The sequence below is a fragment of the Pan paniscus genome, chromosome 18 (genome assembly GCF_029289425.2).
Source record: "Pan paniscus chromosome 18, NHGRI_mPanPan1-v2.0_pri, whole genome shotgun sequence".
NCBI lineage: Eukaryota > Metazoa > Chordata > Mammalia > Primates > Hominidae > Pan > Pan paniscus.
Window position 1 is genome coordinate 30,534,337 of NC_073267.2, and position 20,682 is coordinate 30,555,018.

Below are 20,682 nucleotides of genomic sequence, written 5' to 3' on the forward strand. Positions count from 1 at the left end.
TGACCTCGTGATGCACCTGCCTCGGCCTCCCAAAGTGCTGGGATTACAGGCGTGAGCCACCACGCCCAGGCTAGAGGCCTCATTTTATAAGACTAACGGGATCCCAAGGTTAAACGTTTGAGAAACACTGATCTAAGATTTGTGTTTTGTTTTGTTTTGTTGTTCAATCAAGTGGAACATAATGTCTAAACCAGGGCCCTACCTACCTGGAACTCAAAGGTGGAATGACCTTCCCTGGCCAAGCTTCCAGAAGGGACAGGGAGCTACTTAACAGACTGCTGGACCCTTAACGACTGGAAACCGGAACCGTGGGTGACAGAACCGACCAGACGTGACAGCCCTTTGGCTGGGGCTGCAGTCCCACGATCCACACAACGACTCTGGCTCCGCAGACGCGCCAACCACCCACGGAGGCAAGAAACTGCCGAGAGTGAAGGGAAAGGGAGCCCAGTGCTGGGCGGCACTCAGCAGCTCCCCCAGCGGCCACTGTCGTCAACGTCTCCGCGTCGGGGTTTGTACCGCAGCTCGCGTCCAGTCGTCAATGGCTGCGAGGCCCATGCGCGCTCCAGCGTCCTGACCAGGGGAACGTTTTCCTTAGGGACCCGGAGGCGAGCGCTGGAGGGAGGGATGGTTGCTAACGCAACTCTCTGCAGGGCAGACCCACCAGCACCCGCACGCAAACTACGGGCTGGAGCAGTCTAACAGAAACTCTCTCAAAGTCGCTCACGGGTTGCCATTCTAGGTAAGATTTGTGAATAAAACTAATTCTTTAAAAGCCTGAGTTTTTCTTTAGTTGACAGTTTTAATTAACATACTCTTTTCTTTCCTCTTCTGCAGACCCAGCCTCACCATTCCAATGAAGACATCAATTAACCCATGCACAGCCGCTACAAACGGGGAGCTCATTGCCTGCAGGGAAGGACCCTCTACAGAGAGCTACCTGGGGGCTGGGAAGCAGGACCCCAGGCTGAGTCCTGCCTTTTGGTAGTGCCCCGCCCCGGCCAATGCGGCTGTTATATCAAAGTACATAAAAGTGAAGGCAAAGGGTGTCCACGTGGGATAGACTGGCATAGCTTCCTGGCCACCCATGGTGCTCCATTATCTCTTCGAGGACCCCTTCTCCACGAGACCCTCCAGGTCTGGTCCTCTATCATCCAGCCCCCATTCTCTTCTCCATCACTGCTGCTGTGTCCCAGATGACCTTAATTTAATCTTCACATATTTGAAGGACAGAATCATCGGCCTCACCCACTAATTATTATTATTATTTTATTTTATTATTATTATTTTTTGAGACGGAGTCTCGTTCTGTCACCCAGGCTGGAGTGCATCACTGCAAGCTCCGCCTCCCAGGTTCACGCCATTCTCCTGTCTCAGCCTCCCGAGTAGCTGGGACTACAGGCGTCCGCCACCACGCCTGGCTAATTTGTTGTATTTTTAGTAGAGACGGGGTTTCACCATGTTAGCCAGGATGGTCTCGATCTCCTGACCTCGTGATCTGCCCGCCTCGGCCTCCCAAAGTGCTGGGATTACAGGCATGAGCCACCGCGCCAGGCCTAGACCCACTAATTATTTTTTATGGCACAAACTCTATGTTTTACTTTTGCCCAGGCTGGAATGCAATAGCGGCATGATCTCCGCTCACCACAACCTAGCCTCCTGGGCTCAAGTGATCCTCCCACCTCAACTTCCCAAGTAGTTGGGAGTACAGGCATGCGCCACCACACTTGGCTAACTTTAAAATGTTTTGTAGAGAAGGGTCTCACTAGGTTGCCCAGACTGGTCTTGGACTCCTAGACCCAAGCTATCCTCCCACCTTAGCCTCCCAAAGTGCTGGGATTACAGGAATGAGCCACTACATCTGACCTCCTTTGCTTCTTTTAAAGACATAGTTTGGAATTTTTTTTTTTTTTTTTTTTTGAGACAGAGTCTCACTCTGTCGCCCAGGCTGGAGTGCAGTGGCGCCATCTCGGCTCACTGCAAGCTCTGCCTCTTGGGTTCACGCCATCCTCCTGCCTCAGCCTCCCGAGTAGCTGGGACTACAGGCGCCCGCCCCACACCTGGCTAATTTTTTGTATTTTTAGTAGAGACGGGGTTTCACCGTGTTAGCCAGGATGGTCTCGATCTCCTGACCTTGTGATCCGCCCATCTCGGCCTCCCAAAGTGCTGGGATTACAGGCGTGAGCCATCGTGAGCAGCCTTTTTTTGAGGAGTCTCCAACTGTCACCCAGGCTGGAGTGCAGTGGTGCCATCTCGGCTCACTGCAAGCTCTGCCTCCCGAGTTAACGCCATTCTCCTGCCTCAGCCTTCCGAGTAGCTGGAACTACAGGCACCCGCCACCACGCCCAGCTAATTTTTTGTATTTTTAGTAGAGACGGGGTTTCACCGTGTTAGTCAGGATGGCCTCGATCTCCTGACCTCATGATCTGCCTGCCTCAGCCTCCCAAAGTGCTGAGATTACAGGCGTGAGCCACTGCACCCGGCCTGGAAGTTATTTTTTAAAAATCAATTGTTTCTTTCTCTGTCACCCCAGCAGGAGTGCACAGGCATGACCTCAGCTCACTGCAACCTCCACTTCCTGGGTTCAAGCGATCCTCCTGCCTCAGTCTCCCAAGTAGCTGGGACTATAGGCACATGCCACCACATCTGGCTAATTTTTTTTCTTTCAGATGGAGTCTTGCTCTGTCCCTCAGGCTGGAGTGCAGTGGTGCAATCTCAGCTCACTGCAACCTCCAACTCCTGTGTTCAAGTGATTCTCCTGCCTCAGCCTCCTGAATAGCTGGGATTACAGGTGTGTGCCACCACGCCGGGGTAATTTTTGTGTTTTTAGTAGAGACAGGGTTTCCCCATGTTGGCCAGGCTAGTGTCAAACTCCTGACTTCAGGTTATCTGCCCGCCTCAGCCTCCCAAAGTGTTGAGATTACAGGCGTGAGCCACCACGCCTGGCCAAACCACCCTAATTTCTACCAGCCAGATGCAGATACTTAACCCTAGGAGGTATTTCAACCATTATTCCCTTTTAATATCTGAGGAAATGGAGGCACAAAGAGGCTAAATCTCTGGTCTGGGCAGCCTGGCACCAAGGCCCTGTACCTAAACGGTTTATTCAAACATAGAAGCCCTATCTCCTTGATCTATGCTCTTTTCACTATTTCTGGCAGGTTTCTTACCAAATATCTGGAGTTGGCAACAAATGTGAAAACTGAACAGCCTTTTCTGACAGGCAAGGAAGACCAAACTGCCAATTGCCAATGTCAGATGTTCTCAAAGTATGGTCCAGAGACTTCTGGGAGTCCCTGAGACACTTTCAGTGGGTCTACAAGTTCAAAACTATTTTCATAATAAAACTAAGATACCAATTGACTTCTCTTGCATTGTTTCTCAAGTATATAGTGGAGTATTCAAAATACTATATTATATGTGACATCACAACAGCATGAATGCAGAAGCAGATATGAGAATCTAGTTTTTTTGTGTGTCTTTGAGACAAGGTCTCCCTCTGTCACTGAGGCCAGAGTGCAGTGGCACCATCACGGCTCACTGCAGCCTCAAACTCCTGGGCTTAAGCAATCCTCCCACCTCAGCCTCCCAAGTAGCTGGGAATATAGGTGTGTGCCACCATGCCTGGCTAATTTTATTTTTTAAGAGATGGAGGTAGGCCGGGCACAGTGGCTCACACCTGTAATCCCAGCACTTTGGGAGGCCGAGGCGGGTGGATCACGAGGTCAGGATATCAAGACCATCCTGGCTAACACAGTGAAACCCCGTTTCTACTAAAAATACAAAAAATTAGCCGGGCTTGGTGGCAGGTGCCTGTAGTCCCAGCTACTCGGGAGGCTGAGGCAGAAGAGTGGCGTGAACCCGGGAGGTGGAGCTTGCAGTGAGCCGAGATGGCGCCACTGCACTCCAGCCTGGGCCACAGAGAGAGACTCCGTTTCAAAAAAAAAAAAAAAGGAGATGGAGGTCTAGGCAGGGCTTGGTAGCTCACGTCTGTAATCCCAGCACTTTGGGAGGCCGACGCGGATGGATCACCTGAGGTCATGAGTTCAAGACCAGCCTGACCAACATGGAGAAACCCCGTCTCTACTAAAAACACAAAATCAGCCATGCACGGTGGTGCATGCCTGTAATCCCAGCTACTCGGGAGGCTGAGGCAGGAGAATTGCTTGAACCCGGGAGGCGGAGGTTATGGTGAGCCGAGATTGTGCCACTGCACTCCAGCCTGAGCAACAGAGAGAGACTGTCTCAAAAAAAAAAAAAAAAAAAAAAGTGCACACCTCTCTGGTTTTTAGTATGTTTATTACGTTACGTAGCCATCATCACTACTTCATTCCAAAATATTTAATATTTCCATCACCCCCAAAAGAAACTCGTTATATCTATTGCTGTAGTGCCAGTTCCTCAGCCCCTCACCATCCCCTGGCAACCACTACTTAGATGTACTTTTTATGTCTACGGGTTTGTTACTGTCATTTTTAAATTCATTAATGTCAACTTTAATTCAGTTTCACTTCATACACAGTATATACGACCAGGCCTGGTGGTTCACACCTGTAATCCCAGCACTTTGGGAGGCCAAGGCGGGTGGATCACTTGAGGTCAGGAGTTTGAGACCAGCCTGGCCAACATGGTGAAACCCTGTCTCCACAAAAATACAAAAATTAGCTGAGCGTGGTGGTGCACACCTGTAATCCCAGCTACTCGGGAGGCTGAGGCAGGAGAATCACTTGAACCCAAGAGGCAGAGGTTGGAGTGAACCGAGATTGAGCCACTGCACTCTAGCCTGGGAGATGGAAGTGAAACCCCGTCTCGAAAACAAAAAAAACAAAAACCCTCATATACACAAAACATCTTTGGAGGCCTCATTTTTAAAAACTGTAGTGGGATCCCAAGGCAAAACGTTTCAGAAACACTGATCTAAGATTCGTGTTTTTTGTTTTCAGACGGAGTCTCACTCTGGCGCCGTGGCTGGAGTGCGGTGGCACCATCTCGGCTCATTGCAACCTACACCTCCCGGATTCAAGCGATTCTCCTGCCTCAGCCTCCCGAGTAGCTGGGACTACAGGCGTGCCACCATCCCCGGCTAATTTTTGTGTTTTTAGTAGAGACGGGGTTTCGCCATGTTGGCCAGGCTGGTCTCGAGCTCCTCACCTCAGGTGAGCCTCCCGCCTCAGCCTCCCAAAGTGCTGGGATTACAGGACTGAGCCACCGCGCCCGGCCTGTGTTTTGTTTTGTTGTTCAACAGGGTGGAACATAATGTCTAAACCTGGGCCCTACCTACCTGGTGCTCAAAAGTGGAATGACCGTCCCTAGCCAACCCTTCAGAAAGGACAGAGAGCTACTCAACGGACCGCTGTACCCTTAAGGACTGGGAACCGGAACCGTGGATGAGTGGGACTGAATCACAGACTAAGCGTTTTCCACGCTTCGCCGACGTGCTGAGTGCCAAGTTATAAAGACAGGAACATCCAAGCTGCTCTCCTGGGCTGACACGGACGCAAGGGGACCTACAGTGGCCTTGGGCCCAGCAGGCAGCGAGTGCAACGTGACTGCCCAGAGTCCAGCCCCTGGGGCCCAGATCTACAGAACCGACCAGACGTGATAGCCTTTTGGCTGGGGCTGCAGTCCCACGATCCACACAACGACCCTGGCTCCGCAGACGCGCCAACCACCCACGGAGGCAAGAAACTGCAGAAAGTAAAGGGAAAGGGAGCCCAGTGCCGGGCGGCGCTGAGCAGCTCCCCCAGCGGCCACCGTCGCCAACATCCCTGCGTAGGGGTTTGTATCTCACCGCGCTTCCAGACATCAACGGCTGCGCGGCCCACGCGCGCGCATGCGTCCTGACCAGGGGAACCTTTTCTTGGGGACCCGGAGGCGAGCGCTGGAAGGCGGGATAGTGGCGACCCACACGCAGGCGCTTCCGGCGGCGCGTAGTCGTGATTGGTGGAACCTGGGAGAGGGGGCGGGGCACCGGGGAATTCGAATGGGAGAGGCGGGCCCAAGGAGGGAGTGGAATGGCCGCGGGCGGCTCGACGCAGCAGAGGCGACGCGAGATGGCGGCAGCTTCAGCGGCGGCGATCTCAGGTACTTGAGCCCGGCCTGGGCAAGGCGGGCACCGACGTCTGGAGCTTAGTGGGAGTCATGTGTCGGAGTGTGGTCCAGGCTCTGCGGGTTGTCGCGGAGAGGCGGCCATGGCGCAGGGGCGGGGAGAGGGGGACGGTGAGTGTGGGGTCGCGAACCGGTCGCCCCGCCTGGCTCCTGCCTTCTCCCTGTTTCCTGCTCTCCCCTTGGGTTAGTAGACTCGGGTCTCCGGTCCAGGCTCTTGGCTTGAACCCCGCGCACTTTTCCTTTGTGAGCTTCGGTTTCTTCGTCTGTGAAACGGGGGTCATGGCCTCATCCCTGGAGATCACCTGAATAAGCAAGAGAAGAGTGGCGGACGCTCTAGCCACGAGGACGAGAAGGGAGCCGGAGGCGTGTTTTGGGAAGGGTTCTGTGTGGGACATGGTGTTTGGGTGCAGAGACATCCCTGAGAGATGCAGGAGGACGGGCTGAGGAACAGACCCGGCTGCTGCTGGGTTTGAGTTGGCAGCGTAAGATGCTCTGCGATTACAGGAAAACGAAATAAAAGACTAAAATTTCCTTTCACTCTAGCATGGAAGTGAATGCTATTTTAGGGTTGGAAAGGCTGTTAGGACACCCAAAATCTTGTATGTGAGTATTTGTTTACATGTGCCTCTCTAACCCGGAGACTTAATCCTGGTTAGTGATGATGGTGGGCGCCATAGTAATTCATTGGAGCCCTCGTTAGCCTCGTGGGGAAACAGACATTTAGGAGAATGCCTAACACATGTAGAGCTCTTGCTATGTGCCAGGCACAGTTGTAGGCATTTTATGGTGGTGAACCATTTATTGTCCACACAATGCTATCAGGTTGTTACTATTACTGTCTTTGTTTTACACAGGAAACTGAGGTTAGTTTGTTCATAGTTAACACAACTAGTAAATATTGGAGCTTGAATTCGCTCTCAAGGAGTCTGAGTGTAGAACCTCTGCTCTTAACCATTATGCCCAAGTACATGTTATCCCTGCTGGCTGAGCACAGTCTCCCCTTACCCTTCGAAGATGCACTGTGTCCGGTGCATGGTAGATATGAAAATGCCTGAATGAATAATGTCCCTTCCTCGAGGAATTTACAGTCTGTTTCAATAGAGTGTCACATACGCAGATGTAATATGAAACACAATGAGAGATGTGTATAAACTGAGTGTGTGGAATCTGAAGTAAGCCCTTGAGTATTCTGGGAGGACTTCATTAAGGGAGTGAATGATACTTGAGATGGGTTTCAAAGGTTGGATAGGAGTTTGCCAGGCCTTGACTAAGAAGACAAGAACAGCAAGTGTTTTCTTATTTATGATGTAAAAGAGGCCAAAGATGCTCTCTTAGCTCAATTTCCTCATCAATAAAAGGGATAAGAGTGAATGAAAGGAATTGTGAAAGAAGGGAAAATTAATAATTGCTAGCCTGGTCCAAGCTCAAGGTTGCTTTTATCATGAAAGGGCTAGACTCTTGTGCAGTAAATAATTGTTTACATGTGGTCCTCCCCTCTTCCCTCCTACCCTGGACTGTGAGCTCTGGGGCAGGAATGGCCGTGAGCCACTTTCATGATGGAAATGAACAAGCCAGTGATTAGTAGTTTATTCACTAAATCTTAATTTTTTTCAGCAAATACTTCTTGAGGGCCTACTCTGCGCCAGGTGTTGGGGTTAGAAAGGTGAGCAGGATAAAACTTGTTCTCACAGTTGGCAGTCAGGTGGAGAAAGTGACAAACATGCAATAGTGAGGTGTGACAAATGCTTATGGAGGGGCTAACAAGAGCTGTGGTTGCACCTGATGAAGCCTTAGTGTCTATCAGGAAAGGGTTTTTGGTTTTGTTTTTTAAGAGGAGTTAAAATGTGTTTACCTCAGTCACTCCAGGGTGGGGTGGGGAGCAATGCAGATATTCTAGGGAAAGAGATTAACGTGGACAAAAATCCAAAGGTGCAAGAGAACTTGGAGTTTTGTAGGAAGTGAAGGAAATTCATCATGACTGGTAACTTACACTGCAAGGAAGGAAACAGAGGGAATGACTAGAGGGCAGGGAGACACCTTGCTACCACCAGCAAGGAAGGCTGTAAAGACCATGACCTTGGGCAGAGGTAGTGCAGTGGGAGTGGAGAGAAGTGGACTTGTTCAAGAGAGATTTAAAGAGATAGACTTGACAGATGTTAATGATGAACTGATGTGGGAGGTAAGAGACGCTGGAGTTAGACTCCCACTTTTGGGGTTGGTGCCATTCATTTACATCAGAGATCAAAGGAGGAGGCTGCAGAGAGATGGGGAAGGAGGGTTCAGTTTAGGACAGGTGGAGTTTAAGAGGAGCCGTCGGCCGGGCTCATGCCTGTAATCCCAGCATTTTGGGAGACCAAGGTGGGTGGATCACGAGGTCAAGAGATCGAGACCATCTTGGCCAACATGGTGAAACCCTGTCTCTAAAATTAATCAAAAATTAGCTGGGCGTGGTGGCGTGCACCTGTAGTCCCAGCTATTCGGGAGGCTGAGGCAGGAGAATCGCTTGAACCTGGGAGGCGGAGATTGCAGTGAGCCAAGAGCGCCACTGCGCTCCAGCCTGGTGACAGAGTGAGATTCTGTCTCAAAAAAAAGGAGCCGTCAGGGCAGCCGTTCAGAACGTGGGTCTGCAGTTGAGAGCTCTTGTGCAGAACGTGCAATAGGACTTATCAGCTGTAAGATGTTACTGAAGCCAAGAGGGCGGGTAACCTGCCTATGAAATGAATCTGAGTGGTCTCAGCTCGGGGCAACTTTGTCCCTCACAGGACATTTGGAGATGTCTGGAGAGATTTTTAGTTGTTACAACTTGAGGGTGAGGGTGGAGAGTGCTACTGGCATCTAGTAAGCATATGCTAACAGTCTAAATGCACAGGACAGCCCCACAACGGAATTAGCGAGCCCGAAATGTCAGTAGTGCTGAAGTTGAGAAATGCTGGTCTAGAGAAAGGATAGACGGATCCTAGGATGAGGAGTGAACAGAAAACTAGGTAAGACAACCAGGAAGGTGGGGGGCATGGAAATGAAGGGAAAAGTGTGTTTCCCAAGAGTGTCGCATACTTCTGGGAGGTCCAACAGGATTGAGGCTGAGTATGCCTACTGGATCTAGCACTAGGGAAGTCATGGGTGACCCTGCTGAATAGTGAGGGCAGAAGCAAGTTGCAGGGATGGAGGAGTGGGTAGCAAGAGAAAGGGTGTAATAATAACAGCTAAGGACTGAGCAGTTGCTGCCAGGCACTGTGCTAAACATTGTATGTACATTATTACTTTGAATCCTCACATTCTTATGAGATGCAAAGATGAAGGGGCTAAGGAGGCTGAGGAGGGTTCATATAAAGCACTTTGGAGTTAGATCTTCATTTGAAGCTGTCACTCACTAGCTGTTGACCCTGGGTCAGTCAGCTAACCCCTCTATACTGAGGTTTCCTCATCTGGAAAATGGGAGACGGACATTAAAAAGCACTTACTGGCCTTTCACCAAATACCAGATAATGTTCTAAGCACTTTTACATGAATCACCTTAATTACTCTCCTAACAACCTAACAAGGAGGTATTTTTATTCCCATATTGCAGGTAAGGAAATTGAGGCACTGGGATGGAAAATAATTTCCCTAGGTTACTTAGCTAGCTATAAATGGCAGAGCTGGGATTTCAACCCAGGCCATTTTACCTTGAATAATGAACCTACCTACTATGTGCTAGTCACTGTGCTGCCACTTTATCTGGCACTTATTTCAATTATCTTTTTTTTTTCTGAGACACAGTCTTGCTCTGTCACCCAGGCTGGAGTGCAGTGGCGCAATCTCTGCTCACTGCAACCTCCACTTCCCGCATTCAAGCAATTCTTGTGCCTCAGCCTCCCAAGTAGCTGGGATTACAGGCGTCCACCACCATACCTGGCTAATTTTTGTATTTTTAGTAGAGGCAGGGTTTCACCACCAGGCTGGTCTCGAACTCCTGACCTCAGGTGATCCGCCCACCTTGGCCTCCCAAAGCGCTGGGATTACAGGCATGAACCACTGCGCCCGGCCAAATTCTCAAAAAGCCCAAGGCCCACCCCCAACCTTATTTTACAGACAAGGAAACCAAGGTCCAAGGTCACAAGCTAATAAATGTCAGAGCTGGAATTGAAGTCCAGTTCTGTCTGACCAGAGTCTACACTCTACCTCATTACTGACTTCCTCTTCCCCTTAGATTGATCACTGCGCTTCCTTAAGTGCTTCTACATCTGCCATCTTTCTGTTCTCCCAAAACATCCTGTGAAAGCAGGCAGAGGAAGGTCCTGCACATATTTTTGACAAGTCAGTGCACCTCAATTTTCTATCTGCACACATGCATCTGCAGGTTTTTACCTGCTTGCTCCTGACTTTCAGAATTGCCATGAGGAACAAATGAGAACAAGATGTCCAAGCGCTTTGCTACCATAACGTGAGAAATGGTATTCGTAGCCCCATTTATCAGATGATGGAATGGAGTTTCAGTTTTTGAAACAGCCCATCTGCTTATGGGTATGCCTTACTTAGGTGTAAGATTCTTTGTAGGGGTCATCTGTCTGCCTTTTTGTCTTGCTGTTTCTGTGTTGGCTACATATACCAGCCAGCCTTTTGCCTTCTGCGAGGCCTATGGCTCCTAGCAACCAGCTGCTACCACCAGCAAGGAAGGGAAAGAGCTGCCAGGAGCTTTCCCAGTTGGTACATAATAAGGAAGCAATACAGCATCCTATTAAAAGCAGATTTTTAGAGGGGAAGAGATCTAGGTTTGAATTCCACTATGAGCTACAGTATGTTATCCTCCAACGTAAAATACAGTAATACTCTCCTTAGATATTTTCAGCTCATTTAACCCCCACAAAAATAGAGGGCTTTTCTTTTTTTAAGTTTTATCTTCATTGTGTTTTCTGATGATAAAAATAATTCAGTTGCCAATTCTAAAACAAAACAAAACAAAAAAAACTTAATCATCTGAAGCAAATTCAGGGTTAAGTTTACATGAGAGAAGAATTGCATGTCGGTGGTTTTTGCAGAACCCACATAATTCCCCATCAAGAGAAGATCATCATTAACAGTTTGCAGGGGTGGGTGGGTCTGTGAGTATACATATGTCTCAATACATATTAGAAACCCCAGTTAAGAAATGGAGGTACAGGCTGGGCGGAGTGGCTCACACCTGTAATCCTAGCACTTTGGGAGGCCAAGGCAGGCAGATCACTTGAGGTCAGGAATTTGAGACCAGCCTGGCCAACATGGTGAAACCCTGTTTCTACTGAAGATACAAAAACTAGCCAGGAGTGGTGTTGGGGACCTGTAATCCCAGCTACTCGAGAGGCTGAGGTGGGAGGATCGCTTGAACCTGGGAGGTGGAGGTTGCAGTGAGCTGAGATCATGCCACTGCACTCCAGCCTGGGTGACAGAGCAAGACTGTCTCAAAACACACACACACACACACACACACACACACACACACACACACACACACAGAGAAAATTCTGGCAGTTCGCTGTCTGGTTTAGGTTTCGGTCAGATGTCAACCCTTTTAATCCTTAGAACAACCCTGTGAGGTGCTGGTCTACTTCACCCTTGGCAATTCAAAACATGTCCTGGGCCAGGCATGGTGGCTTCTGCCTATAATTCCAGCACTTTGGGAGGCTGAGGTAGGAGGATCGCTGGAGCCCAGGAGTTGAAGACAAGCCTGGGTAACCTAGTGAGACTCCATCCCTCTCTCTCTCTTTTTTTTTTTAAGTGCCCAGCATCACCTGGGAGCTTGTTAGAAATGCAAAATCTCGGGCATCACCCCAGGGAGACGGAGACCGAATCCACGTTTTCACAAGATCCTCCAGGTTATTTGTGTATACATTACAGTCTGAGAAGCCTGCTATACACCTGCTGCACTTGCTTGTAGAGCAGGGAAGGCACTGAGGCCAAGCTTAGGGGTGTCCACAACATGACCAGGGCAGAATGAGCTTCTCCAACATGAGCTGTGGCCCCCAGCCCGCCCAGCAAAGTTGGTCCCTGCTTCTTCTGCTACCACCATACTTCATATCTAAAAGTGATCTTCTCTCCTCCAGGAGCTGGTCGCTGTCGGCTAAGCAAGATTGGAGCTACTCGTCGTCCACCTCCAGCTCGCGTAAGGGTGGCTGTGCGACTGCGGCCATTTGTGGATGGAACAGCTGGAGCAAGTGATCCCCCCTGTGTGCGGGGCATGGACAGCTGCTCTCTAGAGATTGCTAACTGGAGGAACCACCAGGAGACTCTCAAATACCAGTAAGGTTCAGGCCACTCCTCTTCCCTCATGCCATCACCTCCCTCTCCTAGGCCTGCCCACGCTCCCCAGAGAGTTTCTCCGACCTGCCTCCCCAGGATCCTTGCTCCCTCCTTACCACCGCTTTGTTCCCTGAGGCTTCACTGTTCACTTAGGAAATGTTGACAGGTGCCCCCATGATGGGCCCTCTCTGCGATACTGTAGGGAGAGATGAGAGGTTGAATCAAACATACATTACTGTGCACAGAGAGGGAGGAGCAATGAGGGTGAGCAGGTGAGCCACAAGTAGAGGCTGGGGGACATATGAGGAGGGTTGGGGGAACACAGACCTGCCAGCCAGCCTACCCAAGCTGCAGCTGGGTAGTGTCAGAGAAGACCACCCAGATTTGGGGACAGAACTCAGAAGGGCAGCTACTTTATAATCCTACTGGGGATTTAAAGTTCAAACTCCTTGGCCTGTTTTTCTAGGCGGGGGCTGGCAAACCATGGCCTGCAGGTCAAATCTGATCAGGAGTAAGATTTTCAGTAAATAAAATTTTATTGTTTATTTACATATTGTCTATAGCTGCTTTCTGACTACAGTGGCAGAGTTGAATAGTTGTAAAAGGAACACATGGCCCACAAAGCCTAAAATATGTACAATCTGCCTTTTTACAGAAGTTTGCTAGCTCCCATACTAGGCCGTTAACAATTTGGGCTTCAGTTTCTTTCCAGCCTCATTTCCTCAATATATATTAAACTCCCTGCTGTGGCCTAAGCTGCAGCTTCTCCACCAGAATGCAGTGGATAGGTGATTGGTATGTGGAGTCTAGTTCAGTCATAAGCAGCATCCTCTATTTTCCCCATTATGGTGTAAAATACAATGTTCTACACATGTAGCCATTTGAAAAAGATTGGGAAGCCTTGCTTTTTTGCTATTCTTGATTCTCAGAATTTCTTTCTTTGGTCAAAACCTTCCTTGAGCAGAATCAGTTACTCCTTTGAGAGTGTGTTCTTATCTTCATTTCCTAAATCACAGCAAAGTGTGGATATCTATCCTACCAGACTGCAAAACTCCAAGAGCAGGGATATCAGATCCATCTCTGTATTCCTAACACCAATAGAGAGATGAGGACGGAGTAGGTGTTAGGTGGATGCTTTTTAAGGTCTTTGTACAAGAAAGGGGATAGAGACGTTCTCTTAAATCCAAGGTCCAGATGAGAGTAGAATCCCTTACCCACCCCCACCCCACTCCACCCCTTACACACACGCTAATTTCTTTCTTTCTTCCTGCAGGTTTGATGCCTTCTATGGGGAGAGGAGTACTCAGCAGGACATCTATGCAGGTTCAGTGCAGCCCATCCTAAGGCACTTGCTGGAAGGGCAGAATGCCAGCGTGCTTGCCTATGGACCCACAGGAGCTGGTGAGGGAGCCAGAAAAGAAACAGCTATGGGTCAGAAAGGGCTGGGGAAACGGAGAGGAAAACCTCACAGTTTTCTCCACTCTCTTCCCAGGGAAGACGCACACAATGCTGGGCAGCCCAGAGCAACCTGGGGTGATCCCGCGGGCTCTCATGGACCTCCTGCAGCTCACAAGGGAGGAGGGTGCCGAGGGCCGGCCATGGGCCCTTTCTGTCACCATGTCTTACCTAGAGATCTACCAGGAGAAGGTGAGGCCCCGTGCTGGTTGGGAGAGGAGCAACAAAGGGTCAAAGTAAGACCTGGTTCTAGAATATGAAGCTCTCCTGTAGCAGGGAGGTAAGGTGAGACCTAGAAAGACAGAGACTGGGGTAGCAGATGGTACAACTCCGAGAATAGAACAGAGAAAGGAAACTGATCCCCAGGAAGAAACAGCCTCTCTATGGAGAATTGCCCTTCCCCTTCACTGCTTACACAGGTATTAGACCTCCTGGACCCTGCTTCGGGAGACCTGGTAATCCGAGAAGACTGCCGGGGGAACATCCTGATTCCGGGTCTCACCCAGAAGCCCATCACTAGCTTTGCTGATTTTGAGCGGCACTTCCTGCCAGCCAGTCGAAATCGGACTGTAGGAGCCACCCGGCTCAACCAGCGCTCCTCCCGCAGTCACGCTGTGCTCCTGGTCAAGGTGAGGCCGCAGACAGGGGCGAGGACCTGGGAAGCCCAGGAGCCTGAGCTAAGCACGAGACCTTTGTTCTTACCCCCAGGTGGACCAGCGGGAACGTTTGGCCCCATTTCGCCAGCGAGAGGGAAAACTCTACCTGATTGACTTGGCTGGGTCAGAGGACAACCGGCGCACAGGCAACAAGGGCCTTCGGCTAAAAGAGAGTGGAGCCATCAACACCTCCCTGTTTGTCCTGGGCAAAGTGGTAGATGCGCTGAATCAGGGCCTCCCTCGTGTACCTTATCGGGACAGCAAGCTCACTCGCCTATTGCAGGTCAGGCCCACCTGTCTCAGGGAAGAAGGGGCTGCAGAAGGAGGTTCTCAGGCCTGCTGTGGGGTGGGGAATAGCAGTTGAGGCATAGGAAGGCTGGGCTTCTGACCCACCCACTGCCTGGTCTCACCCTCAGGACTCTCTGGGTGGCTCAGCCCACAGTATCCTTATTGCCAACATTGCCCCTGAGAGACGCTTCTACCTAGACACAGTCTCCGCACTCAACTTTGCTGCCAGGTCCAAGGAGGTGATCAATCGGCCTTTTACCAATGAGAGCCTGCAGCCTCATGGTGAGAACTGGGGGAGGCAGGAGTGGAAACGCTGGGTCTGGAAATTAGGGAGTTTGTTGAAACCACCAAGCATCAGCACAGAGGCTGACCACCCCCAATCCCTCTCTCCACCCCATCCTCCAATCGTCTAGTCTTGGGACCTGTTAAGCTGTCTCAGAAAGAATTGCTTGGTCCACCAGAGGCAAAGAGAGCCCGAGGCCCTGAGGAAGAGGAGATCGGGAGCCCTGAGCCCATGGCAGCTCCAGCCTCTGCCTCCCAGAAACTCAGGTGAGCAGTGGGGCCTTGGGTGTATCCCCTTCCTGATGTGTGGCTTAGCAGCAGAGCTGCAATGCCCGTCAGATCCTTGAGCAGAGAGCTGTGATCTTGTTCCTCTCCCATTAAATTCACCCTAGGCCGGATGCGGTGGCTCACTCCTGTAACCCCAGCACTTTGGGAGACTGAGGTTGGGTGGATCACCTGAGGTCAGGAGTTCGAGACCAGCCTGGCCAACATGGTGAAACCTCATCTCTACTAAAAAATACAAAAAGTAGCCGGATGTGGTGGCGTGTGCCTGTAATCCCAGCTACTCGGGAGGCTGAGGCAGGAGAATCCCTTGAACCCAGGAAGCAGAGGTTGCAGTGAGCTGAGATTGCGGCCATTGCACTCCAGCCTGGGTGACACAGCAAGACTCCGTCTCAAAGTAAATAAGTGAATTCACCCCCGGCTAGGCACGGTGGCTCACGCCTGTAATCCCAGCACTTTGAGAGGCCAAGGCGGGTGGATCACCTGAGGTCAGGAGTTCAAGACCAGCCTGGCCAACATGGTGAAACCCCATCTCTACTAAAAATACAAAAATTAGCCAGGCATGGTAGTGGGCACCTGTAATCCCAGCTACTCAGGAGGCTGAGGCAGGAAGAATTGCTTGAATCTGGGAGGTGGAGGTTGCAGTGAGCCAAGATCATGCCACTACACTCCAGCCTAGGTGACAGAGCAAGACTGCATCTCAATAAGTAAATAAATAAGTAAATAAATTCCCCCCAAATTCTACTCCATTGAATCACTAAAGTCTAAGATTAATCTCTCCTCAGTGCTGCTGCCTTGGGGACCTAAGGAGGCCTCCTCCTGGGGATCCTTTCCATTTTCCAACCCCTTTAGCCTTCAGCAAAACTTCTCACTTTGGGACAGCTGTTTCAAGGATGAGCATTTTTGCTTCTGGTTCAAGGAGTGATCTGGATCAGATCTTTCAGATCCATGAGAGCAAAGCAAAGGAGACTTGGAAGAGCTGTCCTGCTGAGACCATCTGGTCTGTGTGTCAGTGCCCAGCTTCTCCATGACTCTCCGGGGAGCCAGCTGCTGTCCTAACTGCTTCTACCCTCAATCCAGATAAAGCCTCTAAACTAAGTCCTTTGTGTCACCTCCTGCCCCAACTCCGATCACCCCACCTCATGGCCCAGTATGTACTAATCCTCAGGTCATCTCTGTTCAGGGGTCTTGCTTTCTGTGTCTGGCCACTTAGCCCTTGCACTATTCCCTCCACCCCCCAGGAGCCAGTTGCAGTTTTAACTTTGCCCTGTTTCTACCCCTAGCCCAAATAAAGCCTGTGAACTACTAAACAGAGGTGACCTGAGGTGGCCAAGGGTTAGTGCCCACTCTGTCCCAGGGGGCTACTGTAGTTAAGGAAGATGCCACACACAAGAAGATGCTTGTGCACTCATGACCCCATCTCTCAGTCTTGTTTTTCCCAAACCATCTGTCAGCACTCCCCACTGCTGTGTGCACCCAGAAATGTGCACAGGTAAGCTGTCAGACAGGCACTCTGAGTAAGGGGAAGCTCAGAGTTGGGCACATCAAACCCAGCAGACCCAGAGCTTGGGGGCCTCACAGGAGAGGAAGTCAGATGGGAACATCAGTATGTGATACCAAGTGGAGAATTCAGAATCAGGAAGGAGTAGCTGCTGCTGCTGCTGCTGTGAGAGCCAGGAAGGAAGAGATGACTTCTAGTGTTTGCCCACATATGTTCTGATCCTGTTTTTCCAAGGCACTAGCATGGAAAGCACAGGAGTGTCCCTGTTCTCCAGGAGCCAGTTCACAGCATAGGAAGGGAGCTGCATTGTTAAGCTTGGCGTCATGGGAAAGGTGGCATCAAACTGACCTGGAAAGATTATTGATACAGATGTGAGGAGGTGTGGGGCAAGATTCCAGGCAAAATAAATGAATGTTAGACGTTGCTGACTGGGCGCAGTGGCTCACACCTGTAATCCCAGCACTTTGGGAGGCCAAGGTGGGTGGATCACTTGAGCCCAGGAGTTCAAGACCAGCCTGGGCAACATAGTAAGACCCCATCTCTACAAAAAATAAAAAAATTAGCTGGGCATGGTGGCATGCACCTGTGGACCCAGCTACTCAGGAGGCTGAGGCAGGGGGATTGCTTAAGCCCCAGGAGGCCAAGGCTATAGTGAGCTGTGATCTCAACACTGCACTCCAGCCTGGGTGACAGAGCAAGACCCTGTCTCAAAAAAAAAAAAAAAAAGAATGTTAAGCCTTACCATGCTCAGAGTCAGTCAGGACTCTGCTTGAACAGGCCTTCCCAGCTGCCCACAGCAGGGAAGCTTGGCAGCTGAGGTCTTCGGTGGATTTCAAAGCCCTGCTAAAGATGGCATCCTCTGTGATGTTTTCCGCAACTGCTCCTCCAAATGGACAGGCACTGCCCTGGCTGTCACCTTATTATGGTCTCTTGATTTCCTCAGTAGACAGTGCCTCCAGGGCAGGGCAGTGTCTTAGGTCTCTCATACCTGGCACTCAAGTGTTCGCCTGATTTCCTGGCATCCCTGAGCAGTCACTTCACCTGATGAAGACACTGCACCCAGAGAAACTGGATGCCTAGCAAGTTAACATTAGGTTCTGGAGCTACAGGATATACCAAGTTAAGGTGTGGTGAGGGGAGTCCTGCTGCTGTAGGTGGTGATGAGGGAGGAGGTAGGTGGGGAGCAACTTCTTTTTCTGCTCAGCCCCCTACAGAAGCTAAGCAGCATGGACCCGGCCATGCTGGAGCGCCTCCTGAGCTTGGACCGTCTGCTTGCCTCCCAGGGGAGCCAGGGGGCCCCTCTGTTGAGTACCCCAAAGCGAGAGCGGATGGTGCTAATGAAGACAGTGGAAGAGAAGGACCTAGAGATTGAGGTACGTGTTTTAGGGATGTGGGAGCTGGGATTCCTGTTGGCCTTGACAAGCAATCCTTGGATCTTCAGACAGGGAAGGACACTCAGGCTGGACTAGAGTCCAGTTTTCTCCCAATACCGGAAGTTCTCCAGCTTCTGCTTGAATGTCCTTAACATGGCTGAACTTTGACAGACAATTGAGACCAGATGTGAGGGTGAGAAGAAAAAGTTCAAAGTAAAAGCAACAAATGTTAAACATTACATTTCCTAAAGCCCAGCTCAATTAATTGAGGACTGTGCTTGAAAAGCCTTTCCCTTCAATACTTGCAGAGGCTTGTTCCACCTCTGGGTAGCCCCCTAATCACAGAAAGCCCTTAATTATGTTAGGCTCCACCTGTCTCCTGGTAACCTCCCACTGGTCCTAGCCCTGCCCTCTGGGGGCTCAGAGCCTTGCATACTCACCCTGGTAACCCACTGCCCTTCAGGCTGCCCTGGAGTTGGGTCTGGATCACATCTCCCTGATCCTTTCCAACAGAGGCTTAAGACGAAGCAAAAAGAACTGGAGGCCAAGATGTTGGCCCAGAAGGCTGAGGAAAAGGAGAATCATTGTCCCACAATGCTCCGGCCCCTTTCACATCGCACAGTCACAGGGGCAAAGCCCCTGAAAAAGGCTGTGGTGATGCCCCTACAGCTAAGTAAGTTTGACTCCAGGGGCTAGGGGGGCCAAGGCAGCTGAGATCCTATAAGGGAGGAAGTGTTAGGAGCAGCTGTCTCCATGTCATTCATATTCTCCCACCACATACCAGTCCCAGGGAGGGGTGAGGAGGCTCTGAGGCAGTGCTGGGGGTGCTCTGCCCTTGGGTGTTTAGTACAGTGGGATGGACAAACGAGTAGAGGATTGAAGATAATGCAAGACTGACTGAAATTCCTTTAAATGCGGGTATAAAAAAGGTCATGTGGAAACACAACAGGTTAACTCTGGATGGAGGGGAGCTGGGGAATCAGAAATGGAAGAACCGAAGGGCTACCAGGGAGGGTGAAAAGTACCCTTTGCCCTGACTCCAATTCTCAATTCCTACTTTCAGTTCAGGAGCAGGCAGCATCCCCAAATGCTGAGATCCACATCCTGAAGAATAAAGGCCGGAAGAGAAAGGTGAAAGTAGCTGGGGGCTTAGGCTACACCTGGAGCCCAGAAGTAAGGGGGAGTAGGCTCTAGGGGGAGGAGCGTTGGCCTTGGGGTAAAACGAACTGGATGATGGCCGCCAGCTAGTAACAGACCTCAACTTGCTTACCCCTGGAATGTGGTGATGGTTGGTTCCTTGCAGGGCATTTAGGGTGGAAGGCAGTGATGTGGATGTACCTCGCAGAGCGGATGTTCCACTGTGTAGCCTGGCTTCTACCCTCTACAAGCTTAAGAGGGAAAACTTAGGGAACTATGACCTAAGCAGTCAAGCATGAAACCACACATATGCACATACCCAGAATCGAACACCACTAGAACTACCCAAAAACTGAGATGGTTGGGGGAGGTATGATTTATTCATATTACTTTCTCCCATGTACTTTTTGAAAGACAGCTTATTCTTTCCCTTTTAGAGATGAGGGACCAGATTTAAGAGCTCATTTTGTGCTTTACATTCATTAACTCACTTGATCTCCACAGCAACTCCATGAGAAGGGTGCTAATATTACCACTGGGTACTGAGCAGTACCTCTCTTTCACTAGTTGCATAATGAGAATTAACCCAGAGAGTGACCTGAGGGCGGGATTTTGGACACACTTGACAAGAGAGGAAGAGGCTGGAGCGCAGGAGGTAGCTGGTGCTGGGCTCCTAGTTTTGGCAGAGGAGCCCAAAGCACTTGGCTGCCCTGCGTGTCACTCATCTCCCTTTGCCTCCCAGCTGGAGTCCCTGGATGCCCTAGAGCCTGAGGAGAAGGCTGAGGACTGCTGGGAGCTACAGATCAGCCCGGAGCTACTGGCTCATGGGCGCCAAAAAATACTGGATCTGCTGAACGAAGGCTCAGCCCGAGATCTCCGCAGTCTTCAGCGCATTGGCCCGAAGAAGGCCCAGCTAATCGTGGGCTGGCGGGAGCTCCACGGCCCCTTCAGCCAGGTAGCAGCCCACTGGACTGGGGGAGGGCGGGGGCAGGGGAGACCGGGTACCCCCGAGACTGTCCCCTATCGATCCTGTCCCGCCAGGTGGAGGACCTGGAACGCGTGGAGGGCATAACGGGAAAACAGATGGAGTCCTTCCTGAAGGTGAAGTCACGGCCCTGCCCCTCCTCTGCCTGTCCTGCGCCCCGCACCCCTCTCTAACGTCGCTGTCTCCCTCCCTCCTGTGTTGCAGGCAAACATCCTGGGTCTCGCCGCCGGCCAGCGCTGTGGCGCCTCCTGACCGTCGTCTCCTCACTCCGCCTTTTCAAAGTTTTGTATAACCCCGTGTTGTGTAAATACAGTTTTTGTTCCGGTGCTTCCGCCTGATTTTTGGGGCTGCGGGGGCGGG

At 50.8% G+C, this 20,682-nt stretch overlaps 1 protein-coding gene across 1 annotated transcript; it reads left to right on the forward strand.

The window, feature by feature from the left end:
* The first annotated feature begins 5,330 nt into the window (after positions 1-5,330).
* On the forward strand, positions 5,331-20,649 carry KIF22 (kinesin family member 22). The gene is made up of 14 exons (XM_003809369.6): positions 5,331-6,084; positions 12,168-12,363; positions 13,637-13,764; positions 13,856-14,010; positions 14,238-14,447; positions 14,527-14,757; positions 14,891-15,044; positions 15,176-15,311; positions 18,032-18,200; positions 18,714-18,873; positions 19,264-19,331; positions 20,080-20,292; positions 20,379-20,438; positions 20,527-20,649. Exons 1-14 carry the CDS (start codon positions 6,015-6,017, stop codon positions 20,572-20,574), a joined length of 1,998 nt encoding a protein of 665 aa, XP_003809417.3. The 5' UTR covers positions 5,331-6,014; the 3' UTR covers positions 20,575-20,649.
* The last annotated feature ends 33 nt before the right edge of the window (positions 20,650-20,682 follow it).